Here is a 23,657-nt window from a genome sequence, read left to right on the forward strand (position 1 = left end):
ATTTCCATGAACAGAGGTGAGAAGTGTGTAGCTCAAGGTTATACGAATATATATAATCAGTAGGTGTGGTGCAACTTGATTCATATTTAATCAAATTCCAATCCCTTTAAAATCTGTGCATATTTGCAGGATGTATTGCCAATATCTGTAGTCCATGTCTGTGTGTGTTTTTCACACACTACCTCAGTGAAAATTTGTCTTCCAGTAGCAAAACTTTTTTTTTGTGAATTTCAAACCTCTTGATCACAAAAAAAGATCACATTACTTATAAGTAATTCAGTAAGAAATGCAAATTACAATTACAATTCTGCCATTTCTCCCTGTTGTTTTTTGACTACAAGTGGTAATGACATTGTGTGACCATCAGTAATTAGACACTCAATGACCGATTTGTAATTCGTCATGATAAAAACAAATGCTAATTATTTACTAATTATTATTATGATTCATTTTCATTTGTATGTGGATAATATGTTTATTACATAAGGGCAAAAAGAAAGATTGTTAGAAAATATTTCATTAGTCAACTCAGTTTACTAATGAGTTTATCCATAATTAGAGACACTGAAAAGCACATTGGTAGACTAGTCTGGCCAGAAAATTGCAATAAACTTTGGTGCTGGGCCCCCTAAAAATTAGCTGCAGTTGGACTGCATTCATATAGTGCCTTTATCCAAAGTGCTTTACCTGCCTATCATTCACCCATTCACACACTCACACACCAACGGCGATAGGCTGCCATGCAAGGCACCAACCAGCAATTCCTGCATCCTGTGTCTCCATATCAAAAAAAAAAAAAAGACAAGAGACCAGGAGACAATATCCACTTACTGTAGGCAAGGAATATAGCTACCATATGTTACCATAAAGAAAACACAGACTCAAATTTTCCAGAACTTCTTCAAAATTTCAACTCCGTTGTTACCCTCCAGCAATAAAGCCCAAACTTTCCACTTTGACTGCAAACACACACTGACAGGATGCTATGCCTTTGTTAAGCGGCGTTGAACTACAAACAGCTGTTCTCTGTGCCTGCGCAGCAGAAGGGGTTAACATTGAGAACTGAAACCCTCAACAGCTGTAGCATGGCTACCCTCTATCTGGTCAGGCCCCAAACCTGATGGGGCCTCAAGTACTCCATCAGTCATTAGTGTTGGGAAAATGGTTACTCCCCCTTCGCACAACCCCCCTGGACTGGACAGGGGTAATCAGGGCTGAGGGTATCTGTCGCTCCCCCACTGAACTCCAATCAATACCAAAAGAGGCCATTAAAACTACGCTGGACCTCATTCGCTGGTAATTACATACCCCTGGATTAAATGAGTACCAGCTAGCTCAGTGCCATTTGGAGTAATTAGTCTGGAATGTGAGCTGTCAACATGCAAAATCCTGCTCCCCCCTACCTCAGAACATAACAACAAGCACCTTCCCGTCCGCACTGGAAAACATTATTTTAGCTTTTTCTCTCTTTATTTTTTCCTCGGCAACTCATGTCAAATCAACAAAATCTTAATAATTAACTGGCAAATTTTAACATGATCACTAGTGACACACCTACTCTGATAATTATCGCTTTGAGGCTATTTGCTAATGAAATTAATGCATTCATTGCTCTAACAAATTAGAATAACTCATTCAAATGGCCCATATATGAGACCTAGTTGAAAAACATCAGCAACAAACATGTCAATATGATATGGTGAGGGCATTGAATGGGGACTAGCATTAAGGGAAGTGCTGTGAGTTTTTGAGCCGTAATGGCTAAAGGCTCTTAATTTTAACCACTGGTGAACGGAATAATTCTGATAGCAGCTTAAAGCTGCTGATTATTATTGTCATTATTGTCATCGCTTATCTAGGCATGCATATTTTTTAAAGCATTTAGAATGCTTCTATAATGTACAATATAATGTACAAATATAAAATATAATTATATTGATGCATTACTCATCAGGATAGTATTAAAATCATTTCATTTAATAAAGATGCAAGTACTGTCAAATACCTGAGTGTGCATTCTATTCTATCAGTTACTAGGCTGTTTGGTTACTCACTAGGATGCCTTTTCAAATGGATGGTTCGACATAAATATTTGATTATATGAGACTCCATGCTGGATGGAATACTTTTGGAATGGGATTCTGAATTTTAACAGCAACAGCAACAAGAAAAACAACTGCAGCAATATGCTCACATGTGGCCCAGAGAAGTGGAGAAACACAACCTCCCATAAAATTGTTTTCCTAGCACCCCAGTCTCCCTACACTTGCCCCAGGCCTCCACTGTAACAATAGCTGAAAATGACTCCAATTTAAAGGGTATTGGTTTACATTATCGTGGTCAGGTGGGGGAATCTGGAAGACATTAAGAAGTTTTCAGGCTATGCAAGGCTTGCGAGTCAACGTTACTGCTGACATTCTCAATGTTTTGTCCAAGTTTGCAGACACTAGCAGGCCTATTTTACTGAGTTTTGGGTAAATGCACAAGCTATAACAATGCAGTCTACTGTTTCACATGAGCAGTAAGCTGTTTGCTAATACTGAACCAGATGGAGCATGTTTAGGGATATGATTTGTCTTAATACAGCATTTGGCTGGGCTTTTGTGTTTCATGACCAGATCTGTCAATTCACAAACACAGCTTTAGAATGTACTTTAAAATGTGCCAAAATGATAAACTTTGTAATCCTCCCCCCAGTACACAACCTTTTTTTGGCATAAGAAAATTATTTTTAGTCCAGATCATTCCACTGATTAAAAATGCCATCCAATTAACTTTTTGGAGAAAAGTATAAAAGTGTCCTGCACCAGAAACACATTTTGGGTTGTCAGAAGGTGAATCTTAGCTTTTGTGTGATATTAATAGTATCTTCACAACCTTACGGTCTTGATAAGGATTAAAATATTATAAAAAAACAGGCATCACTGATTAAAACTACAACAGGACTGCCTGTCACTGCCTTTTCCCAGCACATACCTTCACAGCTCTGATAGTGGATGGCAACAGCAACAAGCCATGTCTCCATGCATATGATAGCACTGCCCACAGAGCTTAATGAGTGTGCTGTCTGTCTACTCTCTCTTTAGTGCATTGTGCTACCAAATCCTAACTGCAGTTTTAATAGTTTTTTGCAGTCACAAATCTTGCTTTGGTGCACACAAAATATTTCCCTATGCAGGAAAAACCCGTAGTTTTTTTCAGTGGGATTGGAGTTCAAGGGACATGAAACAATTGCTCATTAAAACAACCTACACAAAAACTGTGCTGAAAGGTCATAAGCAATTCAGTCAAACATCATCGTCATGGAACATTTTATTAACAACACTATAAAATAATGTAGTGATTGACTTAAATGTATAAGTACTTTGTATTAATAAAACCAATTCATTCCCTTCTCTTCACTGTTAAACAAACACTGGTATGTCAAAGCAGTGTTAACGACTTAAGGCCACTCCAAAGACGCCTTGCTTATTTTAACAGGGTTCCAGCGTGGCACTGGTGAGATATTTCTGTAAGCAAGACCACTGTCTGTGGTATAAAACACAAATCGCAGTACACAGGGAGGAAGGCAGTTCACTGACCTCAGCAACAAACAAAGACAGCCTCTGATGTGGTATGGGTCTTGAAAATAGCTGGCATGCAATGTGAATTAATACCATTCTTATTTTATACTTCTTTGTGTTTGCAACTAGGCTCACTGGAGACATCATGACCAACAACTAATCTAAAATAAAACTATTCTGACCACAGCATAGAGCATTTCCAATCAAACAAACTCAGATCTAGGCTTTCCCCTTCTCTAAATAGAAGGCCCGCTATGACTTCAAAGAACATCAGAAAGGTTTGATCATTAACAGGGGAAAAAACAACTAACCAAATGCATGAATGCAAAAGCAACCAGGCAACGTAATCGGCTGTGCTTTTTTTTTGTCATTTTCATGGTTGCTTTGTGCCATTTGAGAGGGTGACTTTTCCTCACTAAAATATGAATGCATTACCATGCATTCAGTGATTGAATGCAGATTGAAATGCAGAAAAACGCCATAATTTCAGATTGTGGCGCATGTATGAATACGTACTGTATATCAATAACAAAGGCCTAATCTGGTAGATGTTTGCATTGTACTGCACCTGCAAGGCACGATGCTGGCCTTTGTGATGCCACATGAACATCCACTATTTCGCACAAATGAACTTCCCCGCTGAACTGGCCAGGCATCGCAGGTGAATTTGCATTGGAAATGCACTGCAAAGGCATGATAAATTTGGTTTCATGAAATGAATACGGATTTGGACATTATGTAGGCAGCATCCAATGCCAAAAAATCAGGGTCTCTCCATCAGTGGGATGCTGTGGCACATTAATAAGGTATAAAACCAGCTTAAACTGCATTACCAGCACAGACTCTCAGAAATCAGCTGAATTAGAGGGAAAACAAAGAGAAGATTATATATTAGTATTATGGCTCCTCTGCAGCAAAATCTGTTGTATGAGTAGATATTTCTTGTTAATGAGCTAAATGGTATCCACTGTGGGAGCCATCCAGTCTGTACACATTAAATGAAATTTTGCTGCAATACTATTGTTCTCTTTAAACTGGTTACCAAAGGAACATGTTTATATTCACACAATATTTTCCTTGTGTATTTGAATACAAAAATATTATCAGAAATAATGTATATTTTTCATCATTTGGAAAAATGGCCAGAGCCTAAAACACTATACACATAATATATACTTACAATATTTATTTACTCCCCCAATGTAAAATTTGTATAACTGTTACAGTATGTACAATAATAATGATAATATTAATTATTATATGCGAATCAAAAATCCTAATTATCAAAAAATGCACGGTACAGGACTGATACAAATCGGCCTTTTAGAGCCATCTGTCCAGGCATGGGAAGGAGGTCTGGTTTAACTGCCATACAGCGCACAGAGATCATGTGCAGGTCCATGGCCATCCCTGTCTCCTACGGGGGTTGCCATGAGAAGAAGGCTTTCAGACAGACATGCCTCCTCCTAGCCGAGGGAGGGGCTTGGCCTCTAGAGGGGGCTGAGGTCTCCACCAGCACGCTGATCCATGCTGCCGACCCTCTGCGCACCCACTTCCCGCAGCATGTATTCATGCATGCTCACCCCGGCACTAGGTACCATTAACCTGCAGGAGTCATACATGGACCCACCTCAAGCACTTACCTCCTTATGCAGATACAACCTTTCCAGGTCCCTGCAATGTCATACTGGAAAGTATACACATGTCCTGCTCTGGAAGCTCTTACCTCTGCATTGCACACGCTGCACTTTGGCTTGTCTTCATTTCCGAGACCCTGTAGAGGACCACAGCATGTGGTAAATAACGGTTAACAGGATGTGGCAAACAGGATGTCACCAGTGGTATAATTTGCACTCAGAACACCATTATAATAAAGCAGTTGTGAGGGAATTCTCTACTTAGATGGCCAGTTTGTGAACCTGTTTAAATGCAGAGCAGTCATTTATACCAAGAAAATACTGTTAATGTGACTTTACAACTTGCTGTATAATAGTTTCAATACAACAAGGAAAATTGGTTTCATGTAAATTAAAATATAATTCCCAAATCTGGAGCTGATGAGCCTCAACAAAAAGTGAATATTTTGATAGATGGTAATGTTGTGTAATTACCGAACGGTACTATTAGACTGCGTGGTTTACAACAGAGCTCTTACCCCTGGTGGAATGTCCCAAATGCTGTGCGGGTTTGGCTAATGGATGTAAAGCAAGTCGGCTTCCCCCCAAACAGCATTACCAACCCGAGAGATAGGAGGAAGAGTTATCTAAATGTATTACTTTGACAACATGCAATTAAAATGGCACACATGCACACACACAAAGGACAGCAATGACTTCGGTAATTAAGGAATCTAATTAATGAAAGCACCTGATGAGTGTCTGTAGATGTATTGTGTATAATATGGGAACAAGCCAGAAAAATCTGCTTAATTTTCCCAGGGCTAAGATTGTACCATGCCATATTGCATACCTTGTGGCAAAAATAAACGACAATACCTATTTAAACTTGGCAGAACGTCTTTAATACTAAATGTTAGATGTTAGACAAGCTAAAGATTTAGATTTACAAGCTAAATTGAAACATATCAGTAACAAAAGGAACATATAAACTTCCCAGAATTATTATTTTTGAATGCTCATTTTTGAAAATCAACAAAGAAATACTTGCCAACTAGTACCATACACCATGCATATCATTTGCCTCATATGGTTGTGAAATTTTCATTCACTTTTAAAATAATGTTATGCCTGACATGTTCTACCAGTTATTCTTGACACATCCACCAGTTACAGTATGTTGGACACAACACAGTTATGTTCAACATGCTCCAGCAGTTAGGCTCAATGCATTCCGCCACTTATGTTCAACAATTTCTGCCTGTCATACTCAACATCTTGCCAGCTATCCTCAGCACATTCTACCAGTTATGCAACATATTCCAACATATTCAACATATGCTCAAGAAATGCTCAATACCCCTCTTGCATCAAACTCCGACACATTACATTCCAGTTATTCTCGACATTGGCGGCCTGTAGCATAGTGGTTAAGGTAGCCACAATAAGATCTGCACAGCCCTTGAGCAAGGCCCTTAGTCTAATCAACTGTACATCACACTGTACAAGAGTGTCTGCCAAATGCCATTAATGTAATGTAATCCGCCAAATACCCCCTTCACTGCCAACTCATACTTTAGCATTGTACTTAACCGTCAGTTAACATCTAGCCTTCTAAAAGAATTGTATATCAATAATGTAATCTGAAGGTTGCGCTGGATAAGACTATTAGCTCCCTCTGCCTCCATAATGTGCGTATGCATGGGTCAAAGTTTCCGTAAATATATATCCATTTCCTGGTCAAGTTTTTTTATCCCAATTTATGCTTAGAAAGTGGCGTACGCACATTTCAAGTCCTTTTTTGTGTGTACGCAGCGGTTACAAATGAGGCCCCTGGGCTGCAGCATTGTGGACCAGACCAATACCATGTTTACGACCTCATGAATGCTCTTCAAGAAACCGTGGGTGACCCAACCAGTAACGGCAGTGACTGTCAGCAGCACACCTCCGCTAAGTACGTAGGCTAAATAATGTAGGCTAAATAATGATGATGATAGTAATGATAGTAATCATCATCATAACGCAAATCCGCCGAAACAACAGGGAAATTATTAGCCTATAGAACAAACTCTGAAAACTGCATAGACTCCAAAGACTCAAGTCATGAGACTCATAAATGCGAATTTACAACTGAGAAAAAAATATTTGATTTATGTAGCCTGTGGATTCCCAAAATGCAGAGAAAGTGAGGCTCCCCTTGCTTGTTTTTCCACCTCATGTTACAAAATAAGTAACTGTTGTCGCTAAAGCAATGGCATCATACAATATTTTATACAGATAAAACCGTGACTTTTGATGCTTTTAAACGGTATATGCTGTGACCATATTTATTGAAAATTGCAGCTTGAAAAAAGGAACGAATGCAAAAAATCCCACTCTGGCCTGAATACGGGCCGAGGCGACTTAAAGGCTTAAGCCCCTAATTTAAAGAAAAAAAAAAAAAAGATTATCATCTAATAATTAAATTAAGAATGATCTGAATGCCAGAGGTTTCCTTTCAATAAAATGTTTACTGATAACAGTGAAAGGAGTTAACCAAGAAAGCATAACCAAATCCAACCAGATTTAAAACGTAAGTTTTGTAATAATATTCTAAAATGTATTCCTTTTTTAAGGAAAAAATGTTAAATAAGAAAATGGAATTTATGTGCTTTTTGTTTAAATAGTTTTTAAGAGGAGTACAACTCATACTAGTGCTTTCCACTGGCTGTTGAGAAGCACTTACAAGTCAGATTGTTATTCGATTACATTTCTGGCTTCATAAAATGTGGTTAAGAAGCACTTTAGATGTACATGCATGACCTGCTTTTGAGATGGCTATCAGACACAAGTGACAGGTCACTTGCTGATTGCTTTGGGTGGGATGGGGGCACTTATAAAAATCACTCTACTGCCAAAAGAAAGTTTTGAAGTAATTCAGCTGCACATCTCACCACGCAGTTTCAGGGGCATTTGAAAAAGTTGAATCAGTGAGTGCATTTTGAATGCAGATAGAAATGCACTCAAGGGAAGTGGTCTTATAACAGGCCAGCTTGTTTCAGTCCTGTGTCATTAGGCCTTTTTTGCAGTGGTGAGGCCCTTCACTTTAAGAGCAGGACTACACAAATGAAAGGTCTCAAGTTGCTGTTATCTGCTGCTTGAGGGTCCGTCAAAGACACTGGTTACTGAGCTGTTGTGCGGGCAGAAGACCATTAACACCTGAGTGGTCATTCACCTCGTATCCCAAGTGCAAGACAGTAAATAAGCACTGAATGTAAAATAATATTTAATTGAAGTCACATACAGTTTAACTCTTTCTTGTCATGCCACCAAATAGGGTGTCAGCACAGATAATCCACTGGAATATGGTGAAGTCAGCCTCAGGTGTACATACCTCAAGCAGCCAGTGGCATCTCATGAGCTCAAAATTGGTTGGAGCCAAAACGTTCCTTATCATTGATCTCAACTTGCTTTCATTCACTTAAAAAAGATGAATGTGAATGGTGAATGGTAGGACTAAAAAAAGCTGAATGTTAACAAGAGAGTATCAGGATGAAGGATAACATCAGAGACCAATATCTTGTGTCTAGCAAAAGAAACCACAAAAATGGCACCACACTACACAACTACAGGAAGAGCCCTAACTACAGTGAAAGGGCAACTACAATCTGCTGGTATTATCTGTGAAAAAGCTTTTTCCTAATCTTTGTTGGTCTGGTGTTGATGATGTGTTTAAGATTATTTGGTACCACTTTATAATTAGGTCACTGAATTGGCATTAGCTACTGTAGTTGCTAACATGAATTATAATATATTCTATATATATATAATAATTTCTCATTAGTTAGTAGTTATCAAATACATTAATAAATGTATTAGTTACATGATTATTTACATTAGCAAATATGTAGGACAAACGTATAATTAGTTCACAACAACAGTTTTTTTTATCTGTTGACACAAATTAATGATGTATAACATTAATAAAACTGTACAGACTAGTTCATGGCAATTCATGTGACCTTATTGTAAAGTGTTACCAAATTACTTTTTTTAGTTATTGTAGATAGAAGTTTGTTATTCAATAAATGCATAAATGAACTGGATTCTTCTACACCTAAAGTTTCTTTAAAAAAGGACATGTGGCCTAATACTTTTGGCCTGTACTGAATGTCTCAAGTTCTTGCTGAAGGTAAAAAAACCACCATAATCCAGTTTTAAAAATAATAAAAAGTTACTTGATGTTAGAAATGCTCTGGATGGTATTCTAAAGCCGAGACACCATCAAGATGTCTTCCCATAGGGGAGTTTTTTCTCGCCACTGCTTGAGGGTTTTTCTCCCCATTGGGGAGTCGTTTACCTCATGTGCTATCAGGGGGCTTAGGGCTAGTATTTACTTTTCCCATTTTGTTGTTCTGTGGGTTGTCTATATGAAAGTGAATTACATTAAATGTACGGCCTTTTATTTATTTTTTATTTATTATACTATGGTTTTTCTGTCTATTTTGTCTTTCAAAATGTTATTTGTTTTATAAATTTATAGATTTTATATTTGTATTTGAAGTTAAGTAATATGTAGTTTTTTTGCCATTGTGCCTATTTTTATGGTATTTGTTTTTTACTGCTGTAAAGCACAAGTGCTGTATGCTCAGAAAGTGCTATAAAAATAAAGTTATTTTATTATTATGATGGTAAATGGTTGGTATTTATATAGCATCTTTATCCAAAGCGCAGTACAATTGATGCTTCTCATTCACCCATTCATACACAACGGCGATTGGCTGCCATGCAAGGCACCAACCAGCTCGTCATGAGCATTTAGGTGTTAGGTGTCTGGCTCAGGGACACTTCAACAAACACAGGGCGGAATCGAACTCTGCGACTGCCAGATGACTGCTCTTACCACCTGAGCCAATGTCGCCACATTGATGAAGTTTTGATCGTGAAGAGAATAAATCTGTTTGCAAGCAGGCCAAATCTGAGTGCGCGCAGAGTTTTCAGTGCGAGCAGAGTAAATCTGCGTTCGAGCAAGAGGAATTCTGCTGTAAAATGTATGTATTGTGCCATACTCGCATGCTATTTTTGGAACTAAATAAATGCTAGACGTTCTACATACAGTAGCTACTGTATATAAATGATAATGTCTATATTGGCAAATAGAATAGATATCTGTCTTAATGTAGCTTTCCCTGAGAAAAAATACGAGGCATCCAACTTACTTAAATGGGCTACATCATGCAATATCTGCTGCAATAGGCAGCAACTTCACCCCAAACCGTTTCTGTTTTAAGGTAGGCTGGAGGTTGTAGTTCGCAATTCCCGGCACTTTTCCATCTTGACAATTAACTGTCTATATTCAATCTTTCTGAAGACCCTCGCACATGAGTTTACTTTGAGTTGTGACAGGGGACTGAGGTTTTTTGTGGACAATACCATCCCTTTATTTGGGCTATGCATTTAAATAGACACCAAAACTTTTACTAAATGCACCTACTCTGGAGGGGCCAAGAGCACCACTGCAAAGAAAAGGGGTGCACTGGCTTTACAACATAAGACAAAATGAGAACAATATTACACAACATAATTAATTCTTGCCATTTTTCCTCGCCTCTCCTGATCGGTAGCGCAAGGAGCAGAAACAATAGTAATAAAATTTTAAAAAGCTGTGTTCACTTGTTTCTTTGCATTCTTGCTTTCACAACAGGACTGGGCCTGGCTGTTTTCAGGTGCGCATCCTGCTGCACATGATCCTATTTTTATGCGCATGGAGAAAAAAGCACCCACACATCACTGTCATTCTTTCCACTGCTGTCCAATTGCAAGGAAATAGAGGCAGAGTTAGATTTTTTCTAGGTTCCATAGTAAACAAAGATGGAGCACAATTTGGTTACTGCAGTTGACACCATTTGGTCCATCCACATACGATTTAACAAATTTAGTTTTGTATTTCACCTTGTTTTGTCTTTCACTCTCCAAAATAGTGAAAGCCCTCCGCTTATCCATTGCTTCAAAAAAAACTTGGAGCACACCAAACATCCTAGTGAAATCATTTTGCTATGCCGTTAATTAGAACCTTAGCAAAGCAATTGCGGTTGCCTAGCGACAGCAGAAAAGACAGGTACAGAGCATTTTACAGATTAGGTTCCATAAAATCATACATGTTGTGCATACAAGCATGTTCAGTGTGATTGGCCCCTTAAGAAACAGCTACATAAGATCAACAAATGCTAACAGTACACTCTACACTTAGGCTACCGCTGCTGATACAATTACTAAACATTAATTTGCTGAAAGGAAATTAAGCTTGGTGCTAAAAGACAATTTGGTAACACTAATATCATGATATAGTACACAAAATTTGAAAAGGGCATTCTTCAGTTTGAGCTCACAATAGAAGTTTAACTGAGAACTGAGAACCCAGTTATTCACCTCACAAATGCTGAAAAGTACTGCCTGCTTTGTGATGGCTTGCTTGCAGATGAGTGTGCATTTTGTGTGTTAAAGAACCTTTTGATAACCAAACATTCAGATTCATCAAACTTACATAAAGATCTGAAGATACCTGAGTGTCTGTTTATAAATTCCACTTAGCTATGAAGGATCTTTGGATACATGAGTGTGTGTTGATGAATTCCAATTGGCTATGAATTACAAATGTAATATGCTTTGAACAAAAACAAGCCATAAAGCTAGATATACTGTATAGCTAAAAGCACCTTTATCAATTGCAATGGATTCAAACATAAAAATACAAACTGGCATTTATAGCCTATAATTCCCAGCAAAAAATAGTCTTATATTCTTATATAATTTGAATATAGCCAAGGAAATATGAAGCCCTACTTTTGTGGCACCAAATGACAGTTAGGCTAAAAAGTGCTTGGTTTTTGTATCGGAGTGGTGCAAAGGGCTTATCATTATGGTTGTGATGAGTTCTGTATTGTCATGCCTGTTTTAATGCTTGTGAATAGTGAACGGATACAATTGTACATGATAATACTATTTTCAATAAATTGAGGAGTTATTAATAATAAGTAAAAATGAGATACTCTGAGATACTCAAACCACCCTGTCTGTCAAAATCACATTTCTTCCCCATTTGCTGTTTGATGTGAACATTAACTGTGATTATATGCATTGCACTTCTGCCACACAATTGGCTGATTAGATAATCATAAAAATAAGATGTACAGGTGTCCCTATTAAAGTGCTCAGTGAGTGTATATTTATCCATGATTTTTCCCACCCCCACCCAAACTCAACCAAACTTGTTCATCTCCCGCCAGCAAGGAGATGGCTGATTCACATGAGGCCTATTCTCTCCATTTTCCACCCTAATCATATACTGCCCTTGTCCTCGTAGGAGAATGAGGTAAACATGGTTTGTGCATCCAAGGGTGCCTGATCTGACCAGGAGTGGCCACCAGAGAGTGAAGAAACCAGCGGAATTGCCGGCTTACCCACAATCATTCCCCAGCGAGGCTGAGCCAATTGTTGCCTTGTCAACGTGGACCTCTAGCCAGAGCCAGCAATGGCACTACACCCAGTTCAAGGGCTAATGCTTTTTTGCTTTATAGCATGAAGCCACCCAGATGCTACATTTGTTGTGTTTTTTAATTTGCATGTGCTGAAAGGTTATGCACATGCTCAAGATCAGGCCCTTAATGTGCTGCTTAAACAAACAGACAACTGGTGCTTGATTGACCAGAGAGCACAGGTGAGCAATGAGACAGTCATCCAGGACAGATCCTTCCTTCCCTGGGTGATGCTACACCCAGTTATGAGTTGCATTGTGAGGTTGCCTGCCACAGACAGAATTGGCACAATCCAGATTTGTCTGTTGGGCCCATACACTGGTATAGTGGCAATAGCCATTCAGCGACCATCGGGTGTACATTTTATGTATTATATTTTTGATAATCTTTATCACTTTATCACAGCTCAGACAATCAAAATATCCAATGTCATGAAATATCACATTTATGCAAGTAGGGAAACGTGCATATTCAAGGAGCTTTCATAAATATTTGATATTAGCTAGATTCATGTTCATATTTTCAAATCCTACTCATGCTAAAAATGTGATTTCATAAATTACAGCCCTGTGCCCCAAGGGATATTTACAGCTTTGGTCCTGGTTGGTATACCCTAAATTTGCTTTGTGTTGAGTATTTATTGTCAATAATGGGTTATGGTGGAAAAACAAAATTGAATTTGTATTAGAAATAAATTGCATGATTTTGTGTCCATTTACATTCTCAATAAAACTGCTTGATATATCATTCATTGGTACCTTAAGACACCTCATTCTCATTAATAATTGCACTATGCATTATAAATTATTTATCTACATTTCACATCCTTGTGGACACTAATTCCTCTTAATGCATTATCATGTCTCTCCCTATCTGCATACCTTGTGGTTTTGCTGATACACTCAGACCTTCTCCCATCCCCACCATTTTATACCATTTTATATTTTAAGTTATAATTTTAAATGGCATTCAATCTTTAAAATCTACCCCTTTTGAACATCTGTGGTTTGTTGAATGCATTATGCACTGTGGTGACAAGATCCAGTGACTTGAGTATGCCTAGAATACAGAGGGTATTCATTGGTCTCTGCTGTGACCAGTAGTATTTTGGCCATTGTCTACCATGTTGCAAGCTGGCGTACTATTGATTTTGCCTTTTTAGATGATCCAGATGCCTCTGGTAAATTAGTGGAAGGGGAGATGCTGCTTGAGGTGTGTCAGTCAAGAGTGAGTAGCTCATTGCCAATTTGGTGTAGCTTATTGCAATTTTCCAGTCAGACAGGTCCACATTTCACCCTTTTGCCACCCACCTGCTCAACCCAGGTATTAGGCACAAGTTTCAGTAATGTCTTTGTCTTTGATATTGCTAAATTCCACAAGCAGAAAAATGCTTACATATGGTTACATCGTATATATTGTTCACTGTTTTTCTTCTTCTTTATCACTCTAATTATTGTATTTATTTCTGTTTTTAATTGTTTGTGGCTATTTTCATAGTAGCCTGTGCTAGCATGAGTACAGTATTTGGTTCTTTTTCTTTCACCCATCTGTAATGAGAAAAATGGTGTAACACAACATGAACAATCTTTTCATTTACTCACGTCACAGTAGTTAAAATGATAGCTACAGTAGCATTTACAGGCATACATTCTGGATAGACTGCATTTATAATTCACAATTAATATGATATTTTGCTATTTTCTTTTGCCATAATAAGTAATATGTAATGAATGTAATATGAATGTATATGTGAAGCCATAATTACCATTTGTTTTAAACAAGCAACGATCATTACATCTACCATGATGTGGTTACTACCAACATCACTGAGCAGTCTATCTTGCAGTTGACGGAACTAAACAATTTATGCCAGTACTGTATATGCAAGCTGCATTTAGAGCATTAGCTGTCTCCAAACATATCTTCCTCGCTAAATTGCCATGAAAGGTTGGTGAAAAACCTGGAAAAAAAACACACATCTGGGCATTTTCTTTAATTGAAACAGTCAGGGTGTTACTCTTTGATGTAACAGATATTTTGAATTTATGCAAATTAAAAACTTATTTGGTGCCTACAATATTTATACAAATGACAGGTTGTCTTTGTGAGTTTATAATTTTTTCTTATATTATTCCAAGAGGATAAATGTACGTACTATTACCTGAGACTTAAACGGTTAAATAACTTGTATATGACGTGTTGAAATCGAGTGAGTCACAAGTGAGTAAAAAGTGTCCCAACTATCTCCGGACTCCCCAAGCCATACTGTTCATATGAAATAATGTGGATTATTTTTTTCATTTGTTTGAGCAACAGGTCATACCGAGTCATTCACTGCTGCGAATATGGGCGGCCTGTAGCGTAGTGGTTAAAGTAAATGACTGGGACACGCAAGGTCGGTGGTTCTTATCCCGGTGTAGCCACAATAAGATCTGCACAGCCGTTGGGCCCTTGAGCAAGGCCCTTAACCCTGCATTGCTCCAGGGGAGGATTGTCTCCTGCTTAGTCTAATCAACTGTATGTTGCTCTGGATAAGAGCATCTGCCAAATGCCAATAATGTAATGTAATGTAATGAATGGCTTGATAGCCTGTGTTATGATCTTCCCTGGATTACTTTGTTTAAAACTTAAGAAATACTTGAAAAATGTGTCAGTATTTCTCAGTTATATAATAATGCATTTAAAGTATTGAGCTACAGGTTTAACAGGGAATTCAAACTAGCCCATAATAAATGTTTAGGTGATGTTTTATTGACATTCTGACAGAAGAAAATAAGTTGGATGGATTTCCAAACAGATTCCTCTTATTTATGGATGATTCATTATAAATCAAGTCTGAACCTGCCACAAAATAACTTTTTGGGAGAAACATCTGCCTTATCCTCATCGTCCATTGTAATCATAAAGACTACAGAAATTACCAATCCAACCTGCTCAATATGCACAGATCTTAATGGCAATAAAATAGTTCATTTGATTCTATATGAATGAATCAACGTGCACCACACTCACTGATAACATAGTGAACATAATCCAGCCCTATTTTCCACCTGCCCATGCACCACTAATCAACTTCACACGGCTCCATTAAACTCCATGATGCCCAGCCACACAGGTTACCAGAAAGCCACTGTTTATGCTACTCATTACTGTGAACTGAAGTAAAATCTGTTCCTTCCCTAATAGTGAGTTTGGAATTAGCCAATTGAGGGTCCTTGAACAAGGGGCACACCCAATTTCTAGAAGTTGATTCTGGAAAATATGGCCCTAAGCCTCACAATCAAATCCATCTGCTGTTCTTTCCATTTCAGAAGAAATGAACAAATTACACACTTAAATGCTTTGCTTAACATCAATCCCGACTTGTTCACGGACCCTAAATTGTCTTGTCTGGGTAATCTAATTCCAAACTTAGTATTAGCGAAGAAACAGATTTTACTTCAGTTCACAGTAATGAGTAGCATAAATAGTGGCTTACTGGTATCCTTTGTGGCTGGGCATCATGGATTTAATTAAAGAAGAAACTGGAACAGTTGTGTTTCTACAATCTAGTCTAATTTGCTTTATAAAACATTTTTAGAAACAATGGTCCCCGACTGTTGGGCACATACAGTATATACACATATGCATACATACATACAGTACATACTGTATACAACATACAGTGGGCTCAAGAATTATTGGCACCCCTCACCAGCAATGCACAAACAAGGCTTAAAAAAAAATAATAATATAATTATAGAGAAAGGTAATACACCAACATGTGCCAAATACTGTACTTTATTAATGTTTCAATCGAAACAACCAAAATCATAACAATCATTTAATAAAAAATAAATTTCAACAAAATCAAGGTTTCAGAATTATTGGCACCCTTCACCTTGTACTTAGTGCAACCACCTCTGGCAAGGATAACAGCTCTTCCTGTAATTTTTGACAAGATTAAGGAACACATTTGGAGGGATTTTGGACCATTCCTCTTTGCATATCCTTTCAAGATCCTTCACGTTCTTGGGTTTGTGCTTATCAACTGACCTCTTCAACTCAGCCCACAGGTTTTCGATTGGATTGAGGTCTGGTGACTGAGATGGCCATTGCAGAACGTTGATTTTGTTGTCACGGAACCATTTCTGTGTGGATCTTGAGGTGTGTTTTGGGTCATTGTCTTGTTGGAAAGTCCACCTACGACCAAGTCCCAGACTTCTGGCAGAGGGAAGAGAGAGATTTTCAGCCAAAATTGCCTGATACTGGCTGGAATTCATTATGCTATCAATCCGAACCAGTGCTACCACCATATTTCACTGTGGGTATGAAGTGCTTCTCCTTGTATGCATCTCTGTTCCAAACATACCAATGCTGTATCTGACCAAAATGTTCAATTTTGGTCTCATCTGACCAGAGAACCTTGTTCCAGTCATAATGTAAATGACAAATGGCAATGGCAAACTCCAAGCGCTTTCTTCTGTGTCTTGTGGTCAGAAAAGGCTTTCTTCTGGCAACCCTTCCAATGAGGCTGTGGTTATGGAGGTGGCGTCTGATGGTGCTTTTTGAAACCTGGTGACCCCAAGATGCTACCAAGGCCTGCAATTCTTTCACTGTGATCCTTGGGGATTTTGTTGCTTCTCTCACCATTCTCCTCAGTATCCTGGGGGGCAAGATGCAGTTGCGTCCTCGACCCATGAGATTTTCAAAAGTTCCATATCTTTTTAACTTTTTTATAATTGCTCTGACAGTGCTCAGTGGTATATTCAATTGTTTGTGAATTTTCTTGTAGCCATTACCACGTTTATGAAGGTCTACGACCATCTGCCTCTTTTGAACTGCCAATTCTTTTGTTTTCTTCATGGTGTTGGATGACAAAGGGATATTGCATGTGTGTTACCTCATTTTTATACCCTAGTGAAACAGGAAGTGATGTAATCACTCAATACAGTTCCTTAACACATAGATAAACTTAAATAAGTGGAATTTAATACCTGGTTTAATTTTGGTAGGTGTTATTTACAATAATCTTACAATAATAATTGTGAAACATTGATTTGGAGGAAATTGATTTTTAATTAAATCAGTAAATGATTTTTGTTGGTTCCATTGAAACATTAATATAGCACAGTATTTATCACATGTTGGTATTTCGAGTTTGTCTATAAATATATTGTTTAGAAATTTTGAGTATTGTTTGTTCATTTTCTGTCAGGGGTGCCAATAATTTTTGAGCCCACTGTAGATGTGTGTATTTATCAAAGTGCTGACTAACATAGCATAGTGACAGCGTTTTACCTCCTTAATCCAGGTGAGGAGACAACGATGATGAGCCAATAGGTTCTTGCAGTCACAGAAATTCTGCAGAGCATCTTGGTCCATTCGTTCTCCATCTCTGCATATGAAGCATTCAGACATATCTGGAGAAGAAGATTAACGTGAACATGAGTGGCATGTCAAATGAACATAAATTTGATGAGAAATTTGATGGGGCATTTTTTCTAAACAAAACAGACAAAGAAAATGCATGCACGCACACATATACTTGGGTGTCGATCTTGCACAGAGAGCCTGGTTATAATTTTGTCGATTTATTATTTTGTCACATCTAACAGCAATTGATGTGATTTGTTTTTGTCCAGTCATTAAGGTTCTTGTTCACGCAAGGTGTGGGGGAGATACGATCTGAGGGGAAATTACTCTGAAGTGCTGTAAACAGGGAGAAATTAACCACAGTATCTGCAAAAATTAAGTAATTACAACAGGCATTGGCAGTCTGTAATGAACAATTAATCAACCATAAATAGCTAAGTGCTTTAAAAAATCATTATCACTGTTTAATTTGCTGTGCAAATATTATGGTCAGTAACATCAGTTAGTATTGAAATTGTCTTCATAGTCAATCGTTATCAGTGTTGGGTATGTATGCACCCAAACCACAAAATTATCCCCCCTACTTATCCCTGATCATGTTTCTCTCATGCATTACATTTATACAGACTTTCACAGGTGGAAAAGTCTGTATAAATAAATATATTGGAATTGCCATGTGTTTACCATGGAGACATGGAGCACAACTTCAAGACAAATTCAGTCATCAATGGGAGTTGCATAACTGACAATAAGTGATAAAGATAAATGATATATCATTTTTTTTTTTTAAATGACTTCCATTTATCATACTAGCCCAGTGGGCTTTTTTGCATTCATTCCTTTTTCCATGGTGCAATTTTCAATCAGTATTGAATAACAGGATATATTGTTTGAAAGGATTAAAACTCATGGTTCCATCTGTGTAACCTGTGACTCACTTTGTAACATGGGTGGCAAAACAAGCGTGGGGGGACCTTGGACAAAATTCTATAGAATGCCCATTGTTCACTTGTAATTTATCTGGAAGAATTATCATTTTTCCATACTTCTACAAAAGTACTTGTACATAGTAATGCTATTATCTACATTTTGTATCGCCGCTCTGGACCAGTAACCGTAATGCAGCTAAGTATTGGTGTTCTCCCCATCCATGTGCAATATGCTACAGTACAACTTCTGTCGAGCAAACAACTGACTACGTGCATGATATTGAAGTTATGAGAGTGGAATTGCAGCAACTAACACCCTCAAACCACAACAATGTTTATCCCTCCCCCTTCTCTGTGAACACCCCCCCACGCCATTGGCTGTGGCAATTAGAACCCATTTTCAACCAATGAGCTTGAATTATTGTACCGCTGTACAATATTTTGGTGTCGGTGCATTAACTTTATATTTTGAAACCTGAATTTAACAAATTGGTGAGCCTTTTTCAATGATAGGAAGGGGTTTACAATTGATTCATTGAAATTCTTTTTTTCCACAGCCTCAACCAGGAGGCATCATATCTTTGTACAGTATTTGTCAAAAGCATAAAACACAATAAAACCCGAGAGCTTATTTATAACAATGTTTTTACACAAAAAATCTTACCAATTGTACCTTTAAAGGGACTGTGTAAACCACCCTCTTTGGCCAGTACACAGTGACACATTTGCCACACCGTGAACTTATTAAAAACGTAAATACCATCTTAATGCTCTGTGTACCTGCACTGCTTCTGTTAGTAGCCTTAAAATGGTGAAAAATATTTGCACGTACCTCTTTTTGATCTGTGCTTGTGTTTGCTCTAGCATTTACTAACTGCCTTTGCATCCACAAAATATATGTAAAGCTTCCACCTTATGTAGACGAGGTGCATATGGTCATGATCACACTATTAGAAACCAATCCATTAAGGAGTTGTAATGTAATAGAGGTTATTAAGGCTTTGATCTCTGTAGTGCAATTATTACTTCTAGTTAATAAGGAGGGGGCTGTAGAGCAAAGGGCATATGTGGTGGTCTGAGGTAATATCTCTTGCATAAATCACAGGCATTTCCCTTAGATTCAGTACTATAACAGCTTGTCAGTTCCTCATTAGTCATGGTTCAGCTGTTGCTTTTGTTTTTGGGGGAATTACACTAACTTAATCAGGAAATTCCCACAAACATACTATTTGATCTTGTAGATCAGAGATCACTGCGATCAAATGTTAATTCTCTGTGTGGGAGGAATTAAAAATGGATGGAGATCAGTCATGTTACACTTTCAGAGAGAGAGAGAGAGAGAGAGAGAGAGAGAGAGAGAATAACCAACTGCAGTCTCATCAGGGCATTCATCAAGGCCATTGGTAAAACAAAATGTAAAAACACTGTCGTGCCATCTTCACTTGCAACAAGAAAAGCATCAAGACCCTTCTGCAAAAGCAGTCTTAAAACAAAGGCAAAGGTTTGCTGTGCACTTTGAGATTTGTAGTCTGTCTTCTGGTAGGTCATCAGAGCCTTATCAACTTGCTCCTGTCTTGCACTGCCGAAAGGGCCCAGGCGTGGGCAGAGAAGGCAAGCTGTGCGTTAATGAGGGGGCTCACAGGCACATCTCGTGACTGCGAGGTGACCCTTCCCTGACACGTGCTCTCACATTCATCAGATCCCACTTAATTTCACAAGGTGTTTATTTATTGCAACTGTGACTGAAGCTTTTCTTAATTACCTTAAATACTGTCAGCTCGCATCAGCCTCCGCGTTTAGCCATCACAGGTCTATGACGCAAAGTGCTCTCTATCTCCCCCACCAAGCAACACACTCGCAACTTGCCTCCTCAAAATTCACTATTCAAAGACGTCTACCAGGGAGTGGTTGTTGAGTTCCCTTTTATTTATGCATTAATTTTTTTGCAAAGAATATTATTTGGTGCCAAAAAATGGCCAAATCGAGCACCATTTGCACTGCTGTAGGACAGTGAACATACGTTTTTTACACAATGTTTGCACTCCTTTGAACCCGAATAACAATGGCAGGTTTCAGTGTTATTGGAATTGACATAACAGATTCGATTGACAGCACCATACCCAGACAATCAGTGTAATCTTAACTATCCCATGTTCCCATGTGTACATACAGTACCTACAGTGTATTCATGGGCCAGATTTATGTACATTATTCTCACAGCAAAAAATGCAACCTGACGAGGCTATGTTGGTGTGGTGACATTCTGCCAGAAAATAACTATGGGCTGACGAAGCATATTATCAACAATATAATAGCGATTACCATTTACAGTGTATCATATCACAGATAAATCAGTGATCAAAATAATCAACTGAACAATCTGAAAATCACTCATACTAATAAAAATGTTAATGTACTTTTTCCATTTGCTTTTTAAGTCAGTTTGGGTTGAACTCACTTCACTTGATTCACTTGAACTCACCGTTATTGTTTGTTGTTTATTTTGTTCAAAAATGGGCAAGGAAAAGCTGACTGTCCAGGTGGAGAAACATGAATAGACATGCCATAGTTTTGTTGCTAATTAGCCTACTTTTCTTTATATATACTACATGAGCTATGTATGCGCCACATAGGACTGGAATTATCCATTTTTATACGTCTATGATTGGATCCGACTTGTGAGCCTCGCTTTCCGAAGTCAGCTACGCCATGCACCAATATATGTAAATGTAATGTAAAGAGAGGTTGGATATACAAACAAATGTCTAAGCTAAAACTTGTACACCCTATTCATAGCATACTTTGTTTACGTGTTTTATGGAATTTATATTCAACTCCACTTAAGCATTAACTAATCAGGATTACCTCAACAAAACATCAACTATGCACAAGTGATGACTTGGGCCCATTACAGTCTCAGGGCTGAAAGTAAGAAAAAAAAATCTGAGTCTGAAATGTATTGTTCGGGGTGGGGGGGTATGCTGGTATTTAATATTATTTAGTTACGATTATTTCATAACGATTCAATGTCAAAATGCGCAATGTTATTTTAAACGGGCAAATGCCGCTGTTCAATGTCAGAAAGTAGCAAAGTTATGTATTATCTTGACTTGGCCAGGGAGTGGTTGTTGTGTTCTTTTTTTTGGTGTTTATTCTTTTGCAAAAATATTATTTAGTGGAAAAAATGGCCAAATGCCAGAAATCCGGCACCATGCCTGATAAATTTAAGCCCTGCAGTCTGCAATTAGTAGATAGAGACATACATGCCACTATCAAGAATTTGACAGCACCAAACAATGTCAGGCAGTTCAATGATTTCCCTATGCATCTCGGAACCATCTGTCAGAACCTAGTGGTTTGGATTGCGGGCATTCCCTGGGTTGTTGGAGTTATTTATGGCACACATGTCTCATGAGTGGAGTATCAGACAAGACCTGGACCACCAGTTCAGGCTGAATTCTCTACAGCGCACCACCAGGGCTACAGACACACCTAGTTTACCTCACGGTAAGTTAGTGGCCTATAGCGAGTGGAAGCTGGTGTACGCGGAACGCTGCATCAATTCACAACTGCAAACCACAGGAACAAACTTTTCCACCCGGAAAAAGGACCAGCGAACATCTTTTCAGCAATCGAACGGACCAGACGACAACACAGAGCTGAGAACACCCCAGCTTCACGCACCTCTCTAGGACAGCATTCACAGCACCATCGCGGCTCCTACAAGGACAGCACATCTTTTGGATCCAGCATTGCGTTTGGACTCAGTAAGACAACAAACATTCGGGCATAGCCAGTGTTTAGTCTTAACTGATATTGTGAATCTGTGTTTCTATATTTGCTGTCTTATCATTTGAATGTATTTTGTTAGCTATATATGTACGTGAATTGATTCGCCGTCTTTCGCACATATATGGAGTAAACTACGCAAGTAGTTGCTCTTCTCACAGCTGACACTAATACTCTTTAACACACCCAGAACTCTGGCTTACCCAAGCTAGCTACTCCCACCTTTCCCTTGTCCAAGGAACACACACGCTTGCGCGCGCACACACACACGTTCCTGCCCTACTAACTTCCCTTAGTTCAACCTCATATCTGTTCTGTGTTTGTATGTTTGTTTAATAAATATATTTTATTAAACCCGGTGTCTGTTTTGGCATCACATAGACATGAGAGCCGAGTTAAAGCAGTCTTTCAAAGAACTTCCAACCTTCAGGTTATCGATATGTTTAATCAAAAATACAAAATTTGTTGTTAGATATTTCTGAAAACAGTAATTTTATGAGACTGATTACTTTTTACTACATTAATTGGCACCCCGGTTTCGTAGAGAGTAAAATCGCTATGTTAATTGGCGGCCTGTGCAAGGACCCTACATGATAAAGAATCTCCCTTTTCTGTGGTGTGGGAAGTAGGTTTCATTGTATCATCTCTCCTCACATTCGTCTGGAGTTAATTTAGTCGAAAAGAAGGACAAATTAATAGTTTACAAGATTTCTTGCCATGCTTTTTGTCTTCCATTCCATCCTGTTTTAATACTCAGTCATTTACAATTTCTTGCTGTGTCAATTCGATTTTCTCCTTAAATTCATTATTATCTCAGCGTACCACATCACATTATAGTCTATGCTACAGCACTTAATTTGTTGTGATAAGATTAGCAGACATTAATTTGTC

General features: G+C 38.2%; 1 protein-coding gene across 3 annotated transcripts in view; it reads right to left on the bottom strand.

Annotated features, from left to right (window-relative positions):
- LOC133125843 (uncharacterized) overlaps positions 1-23,657 on the bottom strand; it is a 156,849-nt gene that overhangs the window by 109,838 nt on the left and 23,354 nt on the right. For 2 of the 3 annotated variants that reach the window (XR_009708466.1, XM_061237523.1), the window contains exons 1-2: positions 17,974-18,063; positions 5,290-5,337 (exon numbers count right to left, since the gene is read on the bottom strand). Coding sequence is in view for 1 of the 3 variants with exons in the window: in XM_061237524.1 (XP_061093508.1) it covers positions 5,290-5,337; positions 17,974-18,095 (170 nt within the window). In the remaining 2 variants the exon portion in view is untranslated. Of the gene's footprint in view, positions 1-5,289; positions 5,338-17,973; positions 18,096-23,657 lie in introns of those variants that run through there. The other variant, XM_061237524.1, reaches the window with a different exon arrangement.

Source organism: Conger conger, chromosome 4, assembly GCF_963514075.1.
Source record: "Conger conger chromosome 4, fConCon1.1, whole genome shotgun sequence".
NCBI lineage: Eukaryota > Metazoa > Chordata > Actinopteri > Anguilliformes > Congridae > Conger > Conger conger.